The 21,217-nt window shown below is 41.5% G+C and overlaps 1 protein-coding gene and 1 long non-coding RNA gene across 4 annotated transcripts; one reads left to right on the top strand and one right to left on the bottom strand.

Moving 5' to 3' along the window:
• Window positions 1–202: 202 nt before the first annotated feature.
• Window positions 203–5,227, bottom strand: CTSL (cathepsin L). The gene is made up of 8 exons (XM_063181470.1): window positions 5,122–5,227; window positions 4,688–4,823; window positions 4,229–4,351; window positions 3,983–4,138; window positions 3,581–3,805; window positions 1,825–1,993; window positions 1,400–1,517; window positions 203–599 (listed from the first exon to the last, which is right to left on the bottom strand). The coding sequence occupies exons 2-8, from the start codon at window positions 4,811–4,813 to the stop codon at window positions 500–502; spliced, it is 1,017 nt and encodes a 338-aa protein (XP_063037540.1). The 5' UTR covers window positions 4,814–4,823; window positions 5,122–5,227; the 3' UTR covers window positions 203–499.
• Window positions 5,228–5,308: 81 nt separating this feature from the next.
• On the top strand, window positions 5,309–20,453 carry LOC134431975 (uncharacterized). Of its 3 annotated transcripts, XR_010031171.1 has the most exons (5): window positions 5,309–5,402; window positions 11,043–11,142; window positions 12,006–12,147; window positions 15,971–16,242; window positions 17,664–20,453. It is a non-coding gene; the product is annotated as an uncharacterized LOC134431975 (long non-coding RNA). The 3 variants fall into 3 exon arrangements; XR_010031169.1 differs by lacking the exon at window positions 12,006–12,147; XR_010031170.1 differs by lacking the exons at window positions 5,309–5,402; window positions 12,006–12,147 and adding an exon at window positions 5,677–5,867.
• Window positions 20,454–21,217: the final 764 nt, after the last annotated feature.

Raw genomic sequence — 21,217 nt, 5'->3', positions numbered from 1 at the left:
CACTTCTCATTTTAAATAAATCTGTGTCATGAATTCTACATTCTTTTTTGTAACAGCTACTAGCCATTCCCAGACAGGGCTGCATTTTAGTGACCAATGGAGAGAAGTACACACATATAGACTCTACCTAAGAGTACGATTTAGGATGCCTATTTGACAAAAGTCCCAAGTAGAAAAGAAGATCAAAATGCCAAGTCATATGTATGTAGTGGAATTTAAGTATTTATTTAAAAAGTAAACCTTTGGACACATTGCAATTAAAAAAAAAAAGGAAAAATACAAAGAATCTATTGGATTAAGCAGTCAAAAGCTAGCAATATTACAAGCTGTTTACATACCAACATTTACATTAATTTAAACAAGTGGCATGTCACCAACATGTAAAATAGAGTTTTAAAAATCAAGTTGAGTTTTGAAAGACACAAGGCTACCACATGCGAACATGGGTTTGGTCATTCAGTTAAAATCCCCTCTTGTACTGAAATGTTCAGTCTTCAAATTATACTAGTGGATAGCTAGCAGCTGTTGCTATTCCACAGTGGTTCTTCCTGTCCTTGGCCATGTAGATGTATCCTTTGTCACCCCACTTCTCACCCCAGCTGAAAACAAAAGCAAAGGGCTTGTTTATACATTCAGAAGTTACTTATTTACTGCCTTTCTCTCTAAGTGTTTAAAACTGAAAACTGCTACCTTCCACATTGTGGAGAAAGTCCAAGATAGCTGCAGCCAAAAACTTAAGTGTTTTGCAACAATTAAAATCATCCCAGGAGGCATCCTGAGTCCACAGACCTGAAGAATGTAGTCATTCTCTCACAAGGTAGTCACATTGATGTGCAAACCTTGACTACAGGTGCCTGAAGCTCAGACACTGCTCCCAGGCAATTTAAGGGAAGTCAAAGGTTGCAAACAGCATTTGAGGGTGGTGCCCCAGTAATGCTGAGAACATGAGACAAGCTCATGTGATGTGCCCTTCAGCATTAATTTATTTTCCCTCCAACCTAGGAGGTAATGTCGTTTTTAAAGTTCAAGTATCATCCTAGTTCACAGAAATGAGTAGCAATCTGCTTCCATAAAAAAATCCATTACACCCCCACAAGCAGGCTTCTTCCTGCTCCCCCCTCTGCTCCACTGCTTTATTATCTACTAGGTTCACAGGCTGTTTCAGCACTGAGCTCCCTTAAATTAACTGAACAAGCAGAATAAGATGGCTGCTTTGGGCTTACTTTATTAGGCTGCCAGCAGCATGAGATTTTTTTTAGATTGTATGGTATGACAAATGGTAAAATCAATCTCCAGATTTCCCACATACAGATTTTAATTACTGTTGTGTCTCCACCTCTTCCCTTACAAGTGACAAACTTCCTTTTATTCTCCCCCAGACACATGACACAGATCTTACCTGTTCTTAACAATCCAGTATTTCTTCCCATCTACATCTTCCCCCTCAAAGCCATAACCTACAACCAGAACACCGTGGTCCAAGTCTTCACTGCTGCAGTCTGGTTCATAGTAGATACCTGCAAAGTATTCACTCATGAGCAAAATTATCTGTACAAAACCTTTATCCCTCACAAGAAGCTTTGTGTGTTTTGACTCCAACATTGCACAGCTCCTTGAAACTGAGGGACAAGTAGACACATATACAAGAGAAATACATGTGGGAAAAAACATGACCTAGAATTAAAATGACTTCTGAATTATCATACCTGGCTTTTCTTTTGTCTATTTAACTGCAGGGTAATGAATTAAAAAAATTAATAATTAATAAAGTAATTAAAAAAAACCCAGTTATGTGGATAAATGTAATTAATTACAAATTCCCACCTGATTGATAGAACTGAAATGAAGAATGGCCTGCATCAATAGCAACAGACACTGGACCCACAGCTGCAACTGCTTTCATGAGAGCTCTTTCATGTCCTTGAGGAATGTCAACAAAGCCAGTGTCATTAGCAGCATTGTATTCTGCCTTGTAGCGACAGTCTTCATCATCCTAAGTAGAGAAAGCTGTAGTTATTACACAGGTTTCCATTTAACACAGAGGCGAGCACAGAACTACCATATATTGTGTGACTTTGCTGCTTTGAGAGCATGGGACTGAAGAGGATCCAATTACCTAAGCAGGACTTGACAAGGATTACAGGGAAGACAGAAGAACTGCTTCTGAGCTTCTCAAAAGTACAGAAAAGTAGATGACATGGGGGCCCAAAAAGTCCCCACCAACTTGATGATAGTTGCAGAGGGCCATCACATTCTGGAACACTGCCCTCCTTGGTTGGCAGGACAAGTATCTTTACAGGAAGGAAAGAAGCCCAGAATGCATTAATGGGCAATGGAAGAAAGCCAAGTATTCATTAATTACAAAGCAATCTAGAAACTGCTCATTGAGCAAGCACTTCAAATCCACAATTTTAACATGTCATAGTTCAAAAAGCTGTACAGAATGATTTGAAAGCTAGGAATTTGTGTTACATGACCTTACATACAACAGTTGGGGGTGGTATTTGAGGTATTTCTAGTAGAGTGCTGGTTTTGGTTTTATTAGGTGGGGGGTTTTTTGTTTTTGTTTGGTTTTTTTCTTTGATTTTTTAAAGTGAAGCCTGAACTGCTGATGTCACGTATATTTACAGCAGGAGAAAGGTGAGGCCTAGTTTGGAAGTCAGGTCATGTGAAACTGAAACAGATTCAAGCAAGCATATCCTTGCCTTACCTGCACTGTAGGTTAGTACCAAAATTGTTTCCCCAACTAAAGGAACACAGACTATAGCTCAGTTGCTTACTTTCCATACTCAGCAAGTTAGGCACTTCCTATAATCAACTGATCTCTACAACAGCCAAGATTAGAAAGAGTTGAGATTACAGGGACACAGGTGAACAGGAACTCAGATCCCATGTTGTTCACAACAAATAGTATTTCTATTGCCCAGACAACACAAAACAAGCTGAAAGAAAAGATCCTCTACAGTGAGCAGAATTCTTAAAAGGTGAAAATCACAAACTACTGGCTCTCAAGTGATACCACAACTGACTACTGCTCTTTCATCCTCTTGTATCTCTTTAACATTACAGGGACTTTAAAAGCCTGTCCATTATCTCCACTTATGCACACTTAGTCCAGAAACAGAACTCAAGGCATTAACAACTGTTGTTAAAAATCCAATTGACACTAGCCACAAGAATTAGGTGGTCTATAGGTAGCAACTCTGTAATAGGTCAGTTCTAGGAAGATGAATGCTGTCCTAACCCTAAGCAGCACTGTTGGCAAGGGCTGGGTTCTTGGTTTGGTGTGGCAACCAAGATAAGGGATGATAGAAGAGGAGCAACGAGGGGGAGGAACAAGTATTCTTGCTCCAGTTTTTCTAACTGGTCTGTCAAGATTTTGACCTCAAAGACCAGTGCAATATGTGATTCCTACCGGGGCTAGCAGTCATGCTAGTTGTCTTAGCAAAGACACAACAGGAATTACAGATGCACTGATCTCTACAGACATTTTCCTTTCTAGGTATTTGAGTTTCCCAACACAACTTTTTCCACACAAAAGACATGACACCTGCAACACAAGTTCAGCTATTCCACTTACCTTTGCAGTGTACGGATAGGACTCCTCTGAATCAATGCCCCCATTATCCTGTATGTATTGGAAAGCCTGGTCCATGAGACCACCATTACATCCTTGATTCCCCTCAGGGCGAGAACAGTCCACCAGATTCTGTTCACTCAGTGAAACAAGTTTGCCAGTTTTTCTGAAGTGCTGCCCTTCAAGAGCTCCCGTTGTGCTGAAAGCCCAGCAAGAGCCACATTGACCCTGAAGTATAAGTGAAATCATAAGTTACAAACCCAGACAGTTACAAAATGGTGCTCAGTTTAGTAAGCTTGTACCAGACACCATCAAACAGGTACAGTGTTTTTCTCCTATGAAAGTGCATGTAGTATTCAGGAAACTGGACCTACAACTGGTTAGAAATTCACCATCAGATAGTACCTGGTCTTTAACTGGAGTTACATATCCCTTCTCTCGCCAATCTACTGATCGTGGTGCTTCCAGGAAGTTGGGTTCAAGAAACTGGGATCCTCTGTATTTTCTTTCTGACTTCTTGTGTACATAACCATTCATGAGCTGTCTGAACTCCTCAGTTGTCTGAAAAAAATCAATATATGCAGTCACTATCTGCTGCTGTATCTGTTACACACCATTACTAAGACCTGTACATTACATGTCTATACATACCATGTCGCCAAACTGATTCATTCCCAACTTGTAGCTGTGTTTTCCTAATGCATGATCCAGATTATGGATTTCGATCATTTTCAGATTCTTCTCCCACACCACTCTCCTCCAGCCTTCCTCTCTCTAAGGGGGCAAAAAAACAGCGTACTTCAAGAAGACATTTCAAAACAAGTTTGCTTGCACAACAAGCTTTCTAAGGCTCATAATACCAGGCAAATGTACACTACTCGAATGGGAAGTGCGAACGGTGTTAAGCGGTGATCTTTTTGCCGACCTCATAAGAAAAACAACAAGCAAAGTGCAGCTGAGTCAATACACAAACACAGGAAAGGAACCTGGGAAGAGAAGGAAGGATTATGCTTCCCAAGCCCTGCCCACAGTCGGCGTTGTAACAAAGCAGCCATGACTCAGCTGGTGGGGCCCAGCTCCGTGCGCTCGCCCAGCTCCCCGGGGGCTCACCTCATGATAGTCCTTCTTGTGCCACGACTTCCACAGCTGCCAGTGGTCGTCCAGCTCAGGGTCCAGCCTCGGCGCGCCGAGAACCACGCCCAAGCAGAGGCACAGCGTGGTCAGGAACGGGTTCATGCTGGCCGATCTGCCAGGACGGAGGAAAGCGGTCAGGCAGGGCGCTCTGAGCGCGGGGGATGCCAGACCCGAGGCGGCCCGCGCGTCCTCCGCCAGCGATGGGCCGGAGCCGAGCACGCCGCGCTGCCCGCCCCGCCTGTAAACAAGCCCAGGCGGCGGGGCCGGGACGCGGAGTGCGCAGTCGGCAGCCTCCCGAGGAAGCGGCTGGAATGGCGGCTCCTTCCCGGCAGAAACTGCCCCGCTGCAAGACAAGGACGCCATCGAGACCGGCCCTCTCCACGCAGCCCCATCCCGCATCCAATGCTCACCACGGTCGAGGGTCTCCGCTGCTCTCCCAGCTCCTCTGCCCGGCAACAATCGGCCTCCGCGGCCCCCTCTTATCCCGGCCGCGGCCGTGCCCGCCCCGCCGCGCCCATTGGCGGCCGGGCCGGGCCGGGCCGCGCCTCCCGCCGGGCCGGGGCGGGGCGGGTCTGCCGAGGCTGTCCCGCATCACCCCCGGGACGGGGCCGGGAGCGCCCGGGGCGATGCGGGGCGTCCCTGGGGGCCCTCCCTAGCGCCGGAGCCGCTAGGTTGGGCAATGTTTGTCCAGGTATTTACTCCGAGCGCTGTCGGGTCGGAGATAGTGGCAGCAGGCTGGTGGAATTTAACCCGGAGGGCCTTACCGTGGGCAGCTGGCAGAACGAAGGGAAAATTAAGACTGGAGGCAAAGAGACATGCATGGCGGGTGTGGGCAGCCCCGGCGCCGTCCGTGCGCTCCGGTGCGGGCTCCTGCCCGGTGAGGCTGCTGCGGCGCTGCCGTGCTGCCCCGGCGGGCTCTGGCCGTGGCTGTCCCCGCAGCCCCAGCCCGCTCCTCCCGGCGTGGACAGCTGCTGCCTCTGCACATCTGCCACAGGTTCTGTAGAACACAGCCGGCAGGGACATGGCCATGGGGCTGGCACCAGGCAAAGTATCCCCCCGCACTGGGTGCAGCAGCATGGCGGTGACACTGCTGCCAGAAACATTTCCAGGAAAGTCCTTTCATTCCCCCATGTTTTAGTATCTGAAAATTGCTTTGGTGGGTATTTTGGTTTTGGTTTTGTTTGGTTTTTGTTGTTTGTTTTGCTTTTTTATTTGTTCTGCTTCTGGACTGAAGTTCGGTAAAAGGTGTTTTAACAGCAGTGGTGGCTAGTGTTTATGTGCATAACATCCAATAATACCTACTGGAAAACACTGTGACATCAAGAGTTGATGCACAGATGACATACTAGTGGGATAGACTTGGTGTTCATGTAAGCAGTAGTAGACAAACTTTGATTTTTAACAGGGAACTTGTCTACAGCAGTAGAATAAGTGCAGATTGTGTGAGGTTCACCCTTAAACCCTTGTAGAGGCAGCATTGCTGATGCCTTTAGCTTATAAACTTCAGAACATATAGTTAGTGTAAAAATCAGGGTTTGCAGACTGTTACGCAACAGTGAAAAGGAAGAAATCATTATACATACTTCTCACTTTCTTGATGTCTTAAGACACACAGCGTATTGCTAAAACAAGCAATGCATGTTTCTTTACCCAGATAATCTCAGGAGCATTCTTTGGCCTAAGTAAACTGGACAGACCGAAATACATACAGATAAACTGAAGGAGTTGTCTTGTCTTTTGGAAGTACTTGTGGAAGTCCTCTATGCATTTGTATCTTTCCACCATAAAACTTTTCACTTTATAATCAATTCACATTTAAATACCTCAGGAGAGTTAGATATATCATCTAGTTCAGTTAACTTATAATAAGGGATTTTTTTTTTCTTGAGTTTTGGGGGTTTTTTGAGATGTGTGGCATTTGAAAATATTTTACTTAACAGCTTTTTGCTGATATTTTTTTGGGCAATTGGATTTCTCAGTCCTGTTTAAGTTACTTTTATTTATGCAATTGTATCTAGTATTGCCTGAGCATTGAAAGACTGCAAGTACATTATCAATGAACTATGGACAAGAAGTTTTTTTTCTTAAAGGATGAGATGTTTAGCTGGCATGTCAGGAGGTAATGTCTAAATTACAGAAGGTCTTGCACCATAAGTCACATGTCTGCTGTTCCGTAATGTGCCCTGAGATGCACGAAGACAAACTGATGCTTTTCTAGACGATATGAGGTCTTGTCTCTTTGGGGAAGTTACCGTGCAGTCAGCTAACATATGATACCACTGTGCTATTCTCTCCTCCTGAACACTCTTGGTGCACGTACACGCGTACACGCACACACACAGGAGTCAAATACTATTTTAATATGAAGATAAATTTACCCTACCAGTTTATTTACTGTACATAGGGAAATCTTAGCTGAGAATTTGTTGAAGTCCTTGAAGGAGACAGGAATACTTTCACCTTCAGCATGTTGACTTAGGCTTGTACCGAGTCATAAGTGTTGTGCGGATATATCAGTTCCCTAGATATTTTGCTAGGGACATTTGAGAGCCCAGGTGGAAAAATGTGAGCATATGCAAGGGAAATCAGCCCAGCAACCACCATGGTCAGAATTTGGTCATCACAAGAGTGGCCATTTAGAAACCTGTGATAGGAAGTTGAACTAGGACCACCTCCAACTCCTGGATGCACATTTCCTCTCTGAGAATTTTGTTATAATGCATCAACATGAACGCTGACAGTCATGTTGCAGCAGCTGTTCATTATTTCAGGCAAGGTAAAAACATCGTGTTACACAGCTACTAGGCATCCCTCTGTTACTGTCCCTGCTGCTCCTGCCTGTGTACCACGATGTGTTCACAAGCCAAACTGTAAGCCCAGTGTGGTGATGGTCTGCTGAAGTGAACAGAGGGCCAGTGGCAGCAGTTACATGTAATAACTGGGCAGATACTGGTAGAAGTAATTTTCCATCTAACTGGCAGCCATTTGACAGTATGCTGCAGTCACACCAGCTGTAGCAGCCTTTGCTATATTGTAAACCTCTGTGCAGGGACTGAGCAATGCACTCCTTCTATGTTAGCAGAGAGAAGGGGTGAAATCAAGAGCTCCTTCAGTTCCTCTGCTTAAAAGCTCAGCTGAAGCCTTCCAGTCCAGAGGAGATGTAGCTACCTATGCTAATCACAGTAGTCAGCGATGTGTCTGCAGTAATCCAAAGATGAAAACTTGGAAGGAAGACATTTGTCCATTACTTTAAATCTCTCAATTTCAGAGGATAACTTTCCAAGTTGTTTTTTTAAATACCTCAGCTTTTGAGGAACTCTACATACGCACAACTCCAGGTATTTTGCCAAAGGCATACCAACTCTTCTAAGAGGCAGGAACAACACCATTTAATAACTAGTCATGTCACCATTGCAACAGCCAAAAAGTTTGCCAACTCCACTGCAGTTATCAAGCCCTACAAGTTACCAGATAACAGAGTCTATACGTTTCTAAATAGTGCCAAGAACTTGCATAGCCGTGTGTTGCCCCTGAAGCTGAAGGAGTCAATTCAGCATTGAATCTCCAGGGACAGATCTAATGAACATGAGATGTGCTTCTGCTGTTTCAAAGTGTATAGCACAATGCTCTCTCCCCCTTTGGAACCAATCTTCTTATTTGAATCCAGGACTTTAGAAACTTTTTTGGTACTTTAAAATCCTTGCCTTCATTCTCCTGGTACAAATACACAGAGGAAGGCACCAATCTGCATCTGCCAGAAGACAACCCAGCAATCAGAAAAGCTAAGCTCCTTTGTAATGGCAATTGACTTGCCAAGCTACTGGAGACTGGCATTATGTGAAAACCATCTGAGCAATGTAAGCAGAATAAGCTATGTCACACTCAACTGTGACAAGACTGTGTGAACAAGCAGCTCCCCTACACCAGCAATCTCAAGATAACTCATGATCTTTACTGAAGTAAAAACAAGTGGCTTATTTGCATTCTATTTTATCTGAATAGCAAAGGTAGGATATTTATTTTATTTAGTCAAAATGCTGGAGATCTCAATTACTATTGAGACTAAATTCAGGATTTTTGTTCCTGAAATAAAAATATTGAACTGGCTTACTTAAAAAGCTATGCATGTGTACATGTTTGTTTATACAAATATTGAAGTCCTCTAGCTTACAATTTAGTTTCTGTCATTTCACCATACTACACTATGGCTTAAGAATAGATTTCTACAGAAGTATGGTCTCAGTCAAGATGTATTTCAGTGTTTTATAGTCTAAAATGCAAATTACATTATTTCATAGCAGGCTTTTACTGACCAGCTTCCATTAGATGCTACCAAGACAAAACAAAACAACAAACAAACAAAAAAGAAAATAAAAACAAATTTAAAAATTCATATGTACTTCTGTTTAGCCAAAAATTGATCCAGTTTAGAAAATCAGAGTTGCATTGCAGAGAACACTGTGCTGATTTTACATCCCAGAGTTTGATTTGTGTGTAAGAAATGCCAGTCATATTTGTCGTCAGGAAAATGAAACTTCAAAAAATACAGGGCAACTTTCTTTTCCAAAAAATAATCATGATTTTCTTCTGCCTTATAGTAACTGTTCTTCTTGCAGGAAAAAAAGCATTGTAAGCTTCCAAAATCAGAGTGATTGCTTCAGAAAGGTGGGAGGATGTGAGAAAACAGTTTCAGAAGGGATATCCCTATGTCCTTGCTTTAATAGTTACTATTAGTGGTACATTCAGAAAAGTTTTAGGAACTGCAGATATTTTTTACCTTGAGCATGCCTGGGAAAAAGGCTACCAAATAAACATGGATGTTTCTCCTCTTCTGTGCAATTCCATGAAAATAACCAACTTTCTCCTCCAGCCTAGACATTCCTCACCACAGATCTGAGGTGGCTCCTGAGTTTGTAATGTCCCTCTGGGATTAACAACATTCGTTCATAAGTAGCCTCTTAAGAATCTTTGTTTTGGATTCTCCCTAGTAAAATATAAGATTCAAACTGCTTCAGCTGGAGCATAATGAGGTTAGTTGCATCATTATTAGGTTAGAAAAGAAGCGGCATTTGCTTCAAGGGAACCCAGATATAGTTCTGTGAGTATTCTGAAGACCTGGGAGATGGCTGAGGAACAGTGACACAATCCTTCTGAACTTCTTTGTTTCCAGTGGTCTTGTGATCTATCAGAATCACCATTTCCTCACTCAAGTGCTAGATAAGAACCCACATTCCAGCTTCTCTGCTGGCCCACAAGACCGAGACGACTTCGTTTGCATCTCAATGTCTCACCCAGTCACGGGAGTTGGGAAATTATGCAAGGGATTGCTTGCCTGGCAAGAAAGACCGGGTGGGGGTCCTCCATTACTTCAGGGTTAGGGTTTCTCATAAGTAATATTCTGTTTCTGTGAGGTTTTTTGATGAAGGTATTTTTTGTATGTGTGTGGGGGGGAAAGGAGCTCTTTTGTTCTCCTTTTTCTTTTACCTTTTTTTAAAAATAGAGGTTAAATACTGAGTTTGAAGTCAGTTTTGAAGCTTTGACCATTGTGTAACTCACATTCTAAACTTTGATTGATTCCTGATTCATTACTCAATGTCTCTTCCTGATTTCTGGCAGGTGGTAATTTCTGTGTTTTGTGTTCTGTGTTTTGGGAGATTTGAAAGCTAACTGGGGGGAAATAGTGGGAGTATGCAAGGAAGTACGGTCATGAATTGTTGATACAGAAGTTTACAAATATAGAATAATTTTCACATTGTATTGATGTTTGTCTAAAATTTAAAAGTAAATGGTGTTTTTTCCTCCTTATACTAAGAAGGATATTTTTAAACATTTCTCGAAAGTATTTACCACTTCCTGACTCTCCTAATTTAAAATTTTATTCTAACAAGTTGGAAGTTGTAAATCCAGTCAGTATTGTAAGATTCCTTTGATCAAGATCAATTTTTTTACTGCCCATCAGTACTCTACAGATCACAGTGAAAGCATTTTAACAGATTTCAGAGAAGGTGTGGGTAGGATTTCACATACTATTTAATATTTGAAATCACATTTTGTTTTGGTTTAATGATCCAACATTTCTATTTTGAGATGGAAACAGTAATAAAGTTCAGAGAAGTACAAATCTTTCAGTGTTTGATTGTGATGTTTGTGCTTCTGCAAACCATTGTAAACAGTTGCACAGCATGAAAGACAAATCTGTCTCTTAGACCTGTAGTGTCTAAAGTACAAGCTGACATGCTGGAAAGTATTTCCCATGATAAGGTTAGAGACTGTGAGTGAGGTGAGGAATTGTTTTTAACCTTAAAAGTTACAGGCTGCGCTTCATTAACAGATCATGTGAGAGAAGGTTAAACAAAAGCTGCTTGCAGAAGAGGAGAGAGGCTATTGAAACAATCGAATACAGGTCTAAAGCTTGTTTTCCTGAAAATCAGGTAAGAGCAAAATGACTGCATGTGCTTTTGTGGTAAGAGCAGTGGTGACTCACACCTGCCTTTATTTCTGCTTTACAAACAGAAAGACTGAGGAAAGGAGAAGTAGTAATGTGCAGCTGTGGCCACTGAAATCAAATTAATGACTATGAACAAATCACTATAGGCTCTTCAATACCACGATTAGCAATGGTAAATTGTAATGCATCACATCTCTTCTCCTATTTCTGCCAGTCATGACGAGTGCCAGGATTGTTTGGGGAATACGTGTGATATAATGAGTGAAATATGCATTGGCTTGTCAGTCTCTGAAATTCAGTTGAAGCATTGTAAGCCCATTGATCCTCAGGATGCTGGCAATTGCTGCCAAAATTACATTATAATTTCAAATATTTTAATAACTTCTTAATCACTGTGGCAGAGACACTACACCAGGTGTTTTGTAGAACTTTTATGGCCACCAAGGACTTTCTTGATTTGAGTCTTTGCACTATCAGTAGAGCAGAATTTCTTTTGATCTCTCCTTTGGTCAGCCTTAGCCCATGACGCATCCTAAATATATTCCACAAGCTTCATGACAGCACAGCAGAAGGCAAATGACTTCTGCACTGGTTGTTCATTTGCCACTGAAAGTGAGTGTGTGCAAGAGGACATTCATCTGGATACGAGGTGAAGCTGATTTAGTTAGTGGCCAGCATGAAACAAGATACTTTTGTAAACTCTCACATCACAGCAGTGTCTGGATGGCTCCATGACAAGGCCATATATAGTGCAGCAGCTGCAGAGCTGAAGGTTGAATGCTGCTTCTCAAACTTGTCTCATGAGCAGCTATATATAAGCTTATGCAATTTCCTCTTGCTCCATAGGGAAACATCCATAGGGATTTTGCTGGACCTTGCCCTTGGGCTTGCAGAAGAGCACAGTGAGTGACTGACAGAGTATTCATAGAATCACTTCTCATCCTTGTCACCAGAGTCTTCCTCTGCTCTTACAGCAGGCTATCACATGGTGGGTGCACATTATCAGAAAAGTGGGCTGACCTGGAGTGGTCGTGATGGTGCCTACAGTAGCTTACAGCTGTGCTGGACTGTCTAATATTGGGGTCTGCTCAAGCCAAGCCTCACTATTCACATTACAGTGTACTCTACCTGCAGATTCCTCCCTCCCTAAGCTCTATTGCTCAAAGTCAGACTTGGATATTAGCTAAGTAAGCTGTTTTACACACTGACCCGCAAACAACTCATTACTGACCATATCCATGATCTAATGTGAAAAATTTGGCCTTTGCTCATGGCTGGAAAGGTGATGATGAAACCCCTTTGTTCAGAGGCTGTCCCAGTGCTGTGTACCTGGGTTGCCTTCTGCTCTCCGACCCCCTGATAGTTGTCCCAAGCTCTCCCATTAGCATGAAGGGCAGACACTTGAGCACACACTGCAATCCTCCTGTTTCCTCTCTCCCAGCTGACTTTTTTTAAGGACTTTGTTTTTGGCTAAACAAGTAACTGCTCAAAACAGAGGCTGTGTTTAGGGGTTTTTCCAGTCTGCTCCAGCTACCATGTCTGTTAACAAAAGCTTTCCTTGGTGCAGGTTTCAGTGCAAATTTTCAGAGGCCCTCAATCCTGACACTTGGATGTGGAACTAGGTACATTCACAAGCTGTCTGCAAAAGGTTAATCCCCAAATACTATGATAAAGAGAGACATAGAGGAAGGAAGGGTGAAAGACAGTGAAGAAATACACAAAAGAATCAACACACTAGCCGTCTACAGTTTACCTAAAACACCCTTAATTTTGTGACCATTTTGATTATATGTACAATGGCATATAAAAAATTTTCAATTTTTTCCCCCCCTAGCAAATAAGCTTGAATTGTGTACTTTTTTTTTCACACAGTATTACTACATTAGCACAGCTGGACATCCCCTCTAAATAGTCTTACATTATAACAAGGCAAGGACACCCACTCCATACTGGCACAGCTATCTTCTTCCTGGGTTTCATGAAAAAATGTATCCAGAACTCATATTTGAGATCACATATTATGTCATCTGTTGTTCAATAGACTGAGTTTGTACTATCCTAAACCATTCACAGATTGTAAATTAAATTTCCTAGAAAGAAGGGTTCGTTATTAATGGAAAAATATACTTCAGTGATGTTCTGTATTTAGTGTACTATAATAGTTTAAATTAAAATTCTCCAACATAAATGGAGCATAAAAATGTCTCCCCTTGAAGCAGTATTTACAACTAAAACAACACCATTCTGTAATTATATGCTGGATGAGACTCAGTTGAGTTCTCTAGTAAGATTTCTAATACCATACAGAAAGCTATTTTCTCTTCTTCTTTACTTCTCACTGAAAAAAAAAAGCCAAGCAGAAGTGTCAAAGTCCAGCTGGAACAAGCCTATACTTCTTCTTGTGTTTGGCCACATTTAAGAACTACATTGTCTATTGCCCAGTATACAAGTCTTCAGTTGCCTTGTTTGAAGGGGACTGGAGACATTAAATCAAAGAGTCATCAAAAAAAGTCCTTCAGAGAAGTATAAATCTTTCAGTGTTTGATTATGATGTTTGTGCTTCTGCAAACCATTGTAAATAGTTTAGAAAATTTTGACTCAGACAACTGTCTGGCTTTTCTTGTTAGCTTTCAAACTGGAATCGACATGAACATATTTTTAAATGATACCAGAATGTCTAGCATGGATATGTCTGCATGTTTTAGCTCTGGCTGTAACATGCCCTTTTCACCTGGACTCAAGGAGAATTTTGTGCCTGTGTGATGATCCTGTATGAACCCAGTGCCACTGAGGTTGTTTGCTCCTCCTGCGGTAACCCCAGTGAGGCAGAAGTCCATCTCCTCAGCCCTGAGCCCCTCTGCCGCCAGTGGTCTTTCTCCTAATATTTCCTCAGATGACTGAAGTTGTACGCTGACAGCTCCTGATGCAGAGTGAAAATGAAGACAAAGGACAGAGTTGCTAGAAGTGACTGATAGTTGGCTTAAGCAGAATATGTGTGATTTTCTAATATTTCCCCTGTCTTTTCCACCCATCAAGTCAGCTCATAGTCCTTATTAGAGCTCTTTCATGCCTCAAATTCTTCAAAATAAAAATAGCAAAAATAAGCTCTTCCTTCCCCCTGTCCCCAAGCTTTATCACCAAGACCATTCACTCTGTCAAATTTGATTTCATTAAGTGTTAGCCTTACCTTATCACTATCCTTTGAGAAAAGCAGAGATCAGCAGCCACCCTAGATATTGTGTTAATGCACATTGTGTGTTTTTTGCTAGATCTTGACTGAAGATAATCAAAACAAAATAAAAAAGAGATGAAAAAACACCTCACTGTAGTGGTATCACTACTAAAGGCAATATTTTGCATTGATTAAATTTCTCTTCCACGAACATTAACTAAAAATACTTTGTTAACCAAGACCTGTGAGGGAGTAGGGGATCAAGCCTGAAAATAATTCAGGACTAGTGTCTCTATAAGACGTCCACACAGCTGTCAGAACTTGTTTCTACATATTTTGCTAGATAGAGCCTGCTTGCAGAAACAAATTTTCTGGGCTGACAAATCAGCATATGTGTTGCTGCAGTACTGCCCAAACTTTAGTGGAAGAAGATGAAAGCCAAAATTTGATTTTAATTTTTTTAAAGGTGAATTGCTAGTGTGTTTAACAAGGGCTTGAAGCATTTTTTTTATTCAAAACACTGGAAAGAAAATAAAAAATTCATCTACTGCATTTGTAATTCGGTTCAGTTCAGATGTAGTTCCACATCCTAAATTCACTACAGACATGGCCCAGTGAGGTCTTGGCTGCCCTTTTGCTGTTCTCTTCCTCAAGCAGAGTAATCCAAGAGTATACTGTTCTCACATATTGGAGCACAGGTACAGTGACAGCTAGCGAATGTACCAAAGGTGCATTCTCAGCTGTAGCGTGCAGTGAGTTTTTTTAATAATACTGCAGATACTAGGGCTGTGGGTGCTCTTTATGAATGCTAAGCAAGGGAGATATAAAGGAACAGTTTTATCCTCAGGTCCCTGGACAACCTTATCCTTACATTCAGTTATGTACTTGCAATTGTGTATTTGCATAATTCACTTGCTTGTTGCCTGTTCTCTCTGTATTTCCATTTTGTTCTTCTCTCCTGTTGGTTCTGGGAACCACAGGGCTACCTCACATTTCTCAAACAACCTTCCTAGTCAAGAAAATCTGCAAGTTTCACATGAATCATAGTGAAGCACACAGTGCCTTACCCTGCATCCTAACATAGGCTGAGCTGAAAGTGTGTAAGAGTTTGAGTAAGAGTTTTGTTAGGTAGGCAATACAGAATAAATGGTGAGATTCACACTTATCTTGCTTCCATTCCCTTAGTCAGACCATCAGTACCTTGTGCTTGTTTTTCCCATAGAGAATGTAAGACCAAGGGCACCTATCATCCACGTGTCCATTTCCCTGCTGTATCTTTGGATGATATCTTGTATCTTGTGATTAGCCATCACGAGTCAGGTGTGAAAGGGAGAAATCTCCAACTTGCCTGGAAGGCAGCTTTTTGATAGGAGAGAAGAAACCAAACCAGAGCCTCTGCTGGGGGAAAGCCAGGGAGACCACGGCTGCCACAAACCAGTGCTTGGCAGCTGCACTGCAGTGTTCCTGATCTGAGCATCTATAGCTCCAATCTGGCACAGCTTGCTCAGTGAGGATGGGAAGAGATACAGAGAGAAGAGAATGAATAGGAGACAAAAGTGAGTCCCAACATAAAGAAAATGCATTGGTTCTGCCCTTACACTACTTTTTCTGCCATCCATGTTGATCTCTATCTCCACAGCTGCTCCCTCATTTACTTGCAAAAGATCCCACAGATACCTCTGTGTTATTACTGAAGTCTGATGGATTCTTGGAATTGATGAACTGTAGCTAAGAAGAACAATATGTAAAGAAACTGAAATAAGTTAAAGTAAATGGGCAGTGCAATATCCTTGCTCCTGCAGAGCTCAAGACTTCGCAGTGCAAGCAGGCATGCTACAGACAAAGAAGGAGGCAAAGGAAGGATGAGTTTTGCTTTTCTCTTTGGCTGCTTCTGATTAAGTAAAATCTGGGGTAAGTGAAATTACTAAAGATTGAGCATCCTGGGACTGCCAGGTGTGATGTGACAATGTGCTTCTCATCAGTAGTAGAAACTGATGATGACAATAAACATAAATAGATTTCCTAAGAAAGCATCTTAGAAAAGCAGTTAAGATTAAAGAATCGTCACTAAAGGTCAATATATTGCCTGAGTATGCAATTAGTATTATTATTGTGTATTAAAGTGTATTATTCAGTACACTTTTAAGAGATAGAAACCTTCCCATTTCTATGGATGGCATTTCTACAACACTTGGCAGGAACCCCCAGTCATTTTCTGAAGACACTGAAAAACCATGCCTTGTATTATTATCCACAGAAGTGATCTCATATAATTCTGTCAATTCACATTTTATTCACATGAATAAATACACACACACAGACACACACACTTTTGAATGTTTGCAGGACTAAGCCCTAAATACCTAAGCGCTCTGCTTCAGTGGGATGGAAGAATTATTTTCCTGCTCAGGGAATAGTTGATAACACTAAGTCTTTTATGCTCTTGTAATGTGCTGTATCATTTTTTTTCCCCAGCACTGTACTAAATTTCAGGAAGACTAAAGTAAAAAACTAATTATAGGGCACATATATGCAGTCTACTAAATAAAGTGTCTTTTGAAGAGTGTATAATTTAAGACAGTATTTCTCAGAAGACTAAAAGGAGAGTAACCTGACATTTTTTGACACCTGACTTGAGAAATTAAGAAATTTCAAAGAGTTGTGTAAGCAAATTGTATACTACAGAGGCCAAGTGGAACTGTTAAGAAATTTTCTTCCTGTCCCAAAGCTACTGTGAAGACCACACAGCAGCAACACAGCAGCTTTTGCCAGGGTTACTTTCTGCAATGAAGTGTACGAGGTTCTCTAGTGTTTTGTTTCAACCTGTACAAGTGTTACAGCAATATTTCATATATATATATATATATATATATATATATATATATATATATGTATATGTATGTATGTGTGTATCTCCAGTGTCCAAAAGATCCAAACTGAGGGCTTAAATTAGCATCACAAGCTGAACATTTTCTTCAGGCAAGAGCTGATGAAGCTATGCTGCTCACAGATGAGATTAGCAGTCACATTACTTGTACATGGAAATTGGCAGGGTTAGGGCAGAAGATCAAAGCTGCTGCTCTACACAGACCTTCTTATGGCTTTTTTTTTTCACTTGTCTTTGAGCCTTGCTTTAGGCTTTCTTGTCTTACTGTCTCCGTTGAGTTTTCTTTTGTCGCTGGAATAATTTGATTTCTTTGGAGGTTCCTTAGACTGGAATAGATGTGTTTGGTTTGTTGCCTGTCCCCCTTCTCTTTGGCTCAAAAGCGATCCCCTGTGCTGTAAACATCCCTGCAAACCTTACCTTTCCTTCTTCTCATGTTGTTGCCCAGCTCTCTGTCTGCATGGAGGAGGTAACTGAAAGCACTCTGCAGAAGATGGAGTGGAGAGCAGTGTCCTCTATAGTGTGTTCTTTGGCACGGAGCCTGGTCACAGGGGTACATCCACACACCACTATCAGGGGCAGATAGGGTTCCCAGAATGCTTGGTCAAGAAAGGCATTATGCTTCCCTTCGAGAAACAACTCTCAGACTCTTCTTGCTGCTGCAGAAGCAGCATGTGCCTAGATGCATTCTTATCCAACCAAGCCTTCACAGAGATGTTTAAAACTGTGCAGCAGGAGCCCTGCTAGCACAGTAACTTCAAATGCATGTGCCCACAACTGACTTACTTGGCTAGCAGCTATGGCAAATGAAACTAGTTTTGCCAGTAGCTTGGGTCGACATAGTCTTTTTCCCATTAAATAGGTCACAATGTTGTTTTTTGATTTGTGCTCTTGTTTACTGGATTCTTACTGTGGCTGACAGCCTGAAGGCACGGTGTTGCAAAGGGAGAGTGGGATGGCTGGAGGTCTGATGAGAGATGTGTCCCTCTTGATGCAATGCCTTCTGTATCTCCCCAGAAGCCCCTGTACAGACAGACAGGAGGTGGGAGACGGGAGGAGATGGGGTCAGGGCAAGCTTTGCTATGCAGTTTGATGATTGTGCAATGCCGTGTCCCCAAGCAGAGACTTAAGCCAGTGCAGCAGTGCACTCCAAGGTCTCCCTGCACCAGACCTTATTTTACCAGAATGCATTGCACATGGGCTGTGCAGGAAATCGGATGAAATAGATTTGCGGTTATATTACGAAAAAAAAAAAAAAAGACTGTGTGAAATCAGCATGTTTGTTTATCTTATGGAATGGTCATATGAGAGAGCCCTCACCTTCTTTCACCGGTAAATTGTACAGATTGTGCCTCCAAGGGTGATGAGGGACAAAACCAAGACCATCTCTCTCACGTCTCAGCTGCAAGTGTGCTGTCAGGAATCAAGGAAGAATTGTAAAACAGCCAAACAAAGGAGGAATTTGGCAATGATCATTTTGAAATAAACCTGTTTGTGACAAGCAGTGACTGTGGCAATATTTACGCTATGATTCATACCAAAGTGCAGCACCTGAAGTTCTAGTCTGGATGACTTTTAGGATAGAATCAGCAGCAAATACTATTCTAACATTTAATAATGAGCAAGCAAGCATCAAAGCTGCTCTTGGCTCTGGAACAGTATTGATTTAGAGTAGTGTAAGAGCTGGCTGGAAGCATCTGCACTGCCAGGTGCATGTTACTTGTAACTGCCTATCTCTCTGTATTCACTTGCAGTTTCTCTTCTCTTTATGTGACAGCTGCTGTTACAAGAAACTCTTAGCTGGCATATATCACATTAGAGCCCTTTGAGGATGCTCTCAGAAAGTCCCTTACACTGCCTCCCACTCCTCACTGATGACAAGACTGAACCTGCATCTATGCTAAAGGGCCAGCAATAGTGCCTGTGTCTGTCAGCTGCAGGCAGCTCCTGGAAGCCTCCTTACAGAGAGATACAGGCATGTTATTCTCTCAGTGCTACTGGATAAACAAACTGCTACAGCCAGGAAGACATCAGAGATGCTTTGTATGCCTGGTTATTGATGCTGTCAAAAGGCAGTTTCTAGAAACTCAGCAAATTCCAGTGGACACCAGTGGGAGCTGCATGTTTTTACACTACAAAAACAGCTCTTCTGAGGGAATCAAAAAGTCAGGTTCCTATTTCTTTAGAGAAACTCAGCTTCAGAATATGAGACTATTCTTCCTCTCCTGCCCTAATAATATTGATAAATACCTGGTTAGAGAAAAAGCCTGTCTTACTGGCTGTCTTACTAAGGGAAAATGAGATCAGAAAAGGGGGTGCCTACAGATTACTTCCTCCAAGAAGATCTTTGCTTCCAACAAAATCTTCAACATTGGACTTCTCAGTCTAGTCCTCAAAGGTACATAGTGGGTTTTTCCTACCTAAAGTACTTGTGCAGGGAAGGATCTTCACACAGGCTGGTTGGGTGACTCCTCTGCTTAGCATTACTTGTTCTCTTAGTTTTTCCCTTTATTTAACTATTGAAGCTAGTTTTGAACTGTTTAAAGAAAACACCCATAAACATTTAGGTAGGAAAAAAATTAAGAAAAGCCACAGTTTTTAAAACAGAAAAATGACTAATCTAGAGCCTGGAAGAACTGCTTACGTGACAAACCTGCTTGCTTACATTTTGACTTCTCACCTGTCTCTAGTTTTCTACTTGAAGGAATTCTTTGTGGGAAATGCAGGCACAGAAAGCTTCCAAGGCCTTGAGCAAACAAGCTCAGAGATAGAGATGGATACAGTGTTTGACCTTAGACCTTGGAGAAGGCTTGATGGTTTAGAATAGACTAAAATTAGAACAGAGAGATTAAATAAGAATAAAGATTTGTTGTTTAAGCAGAAATATGTTTTAAGCAAGTAGATATAGGCCTCATATAAGAGAATGACTATGCTAAGCAAAATAGTAGAATACAATTAAAGTTTAGCAATAGAACTTGTTAGAGAGTTGATCAAAAGTAGAAGATACAGCAATAAGTTTTTGTAGAGTTATATGATTGGATAGAAAAAGTAAAATGCAGCAATTAGCAATTGATTATGAAGGTGCTAGTGAGCTTTGTGTAAGTTTAGAATAAGAAATTTATGAAAGACATTTTACCTAGAATTATAATGGCTTCTGATACAAGGTTTCTAATGTATGGCTTCTAATGTGATTATTCCATGAGACTGATTTTGAAATAAACCATCTTTTAAATGCCTTTTCAGTTGACCCCGTCTTTCTTTATCCTGAACAATTCTCGTTTCTTTTCATTTCCATTTCAGGTTTATGTCTTTTAAATCATTGCAAATGTATTTCATATCCTCGCTAGTGTATTTTTTAAATTGCTGGAGAGGTAAAAGTTGTACCTCTGCACTTTGGAAGCGGGCTGAAAGGCTGCTGTTATCTACATCTGAAGCAATGACAGATCCTTTGCCTGTCGTGAACTGGGCACCTTTTCCCCACAGCACAGCCCAGTCCTTTCTGCTTATTTATTTTGATGGGTCTGTACATTTGCTTTATACATGAGGAGGAAATAATTCACAAATTCAGATTTCCAGAGCCGTGATAAATTCATGTAAATAAAAGTAAATAAAAGACAAAACATGCATGTTAATACAATTACAAATAGCCTTCTGTACTCCTTTTTATTACACATATGATTTAGAGACACAAAGACTCTGGAAGCTGTAAAAATGAATACCATCCTCCACTCACATGAAGTGTCACTTTCCCAATCTGCGTATCTTCCCCACCATGCAGAAAACATCTGAGGACAGGGAAAAATGTGAGGAGGATGCATCATTAGTAAGTCTGCAGCTGATATTGTTACACAAAATATGCCTTCTTCCCAGCAAGCAGGGTCAAATTGTGAGAAGAGAGGTGCTGTAAGTTCTTTAGTAAGAAAACCTGGACCACTCAGAGAATATGTTCACCCTGATCTACAGAAACAGTTTAGCTGTGACACTGTCCACAGTCTGGCATCC

The sequence above is a fragment of the Melospiza melodia genome, chromosome Z, assembly GCF_035770615.1.
Source record: "Melospiza melodia melodia isolate bMelMel2 chromosome Z, bMelMel2.pri, whole genome shotgun sequence".
NCBI lineage: Eukaryota > Metazoa > Chordata > Aves > Passeriformes > Passerellidae > Melospiza > Melospiza melodia.
Note: the sequence above shows the minus strand (reverse complement) of the source record. Positions and strands in the feature narration are given on the sequence as shown.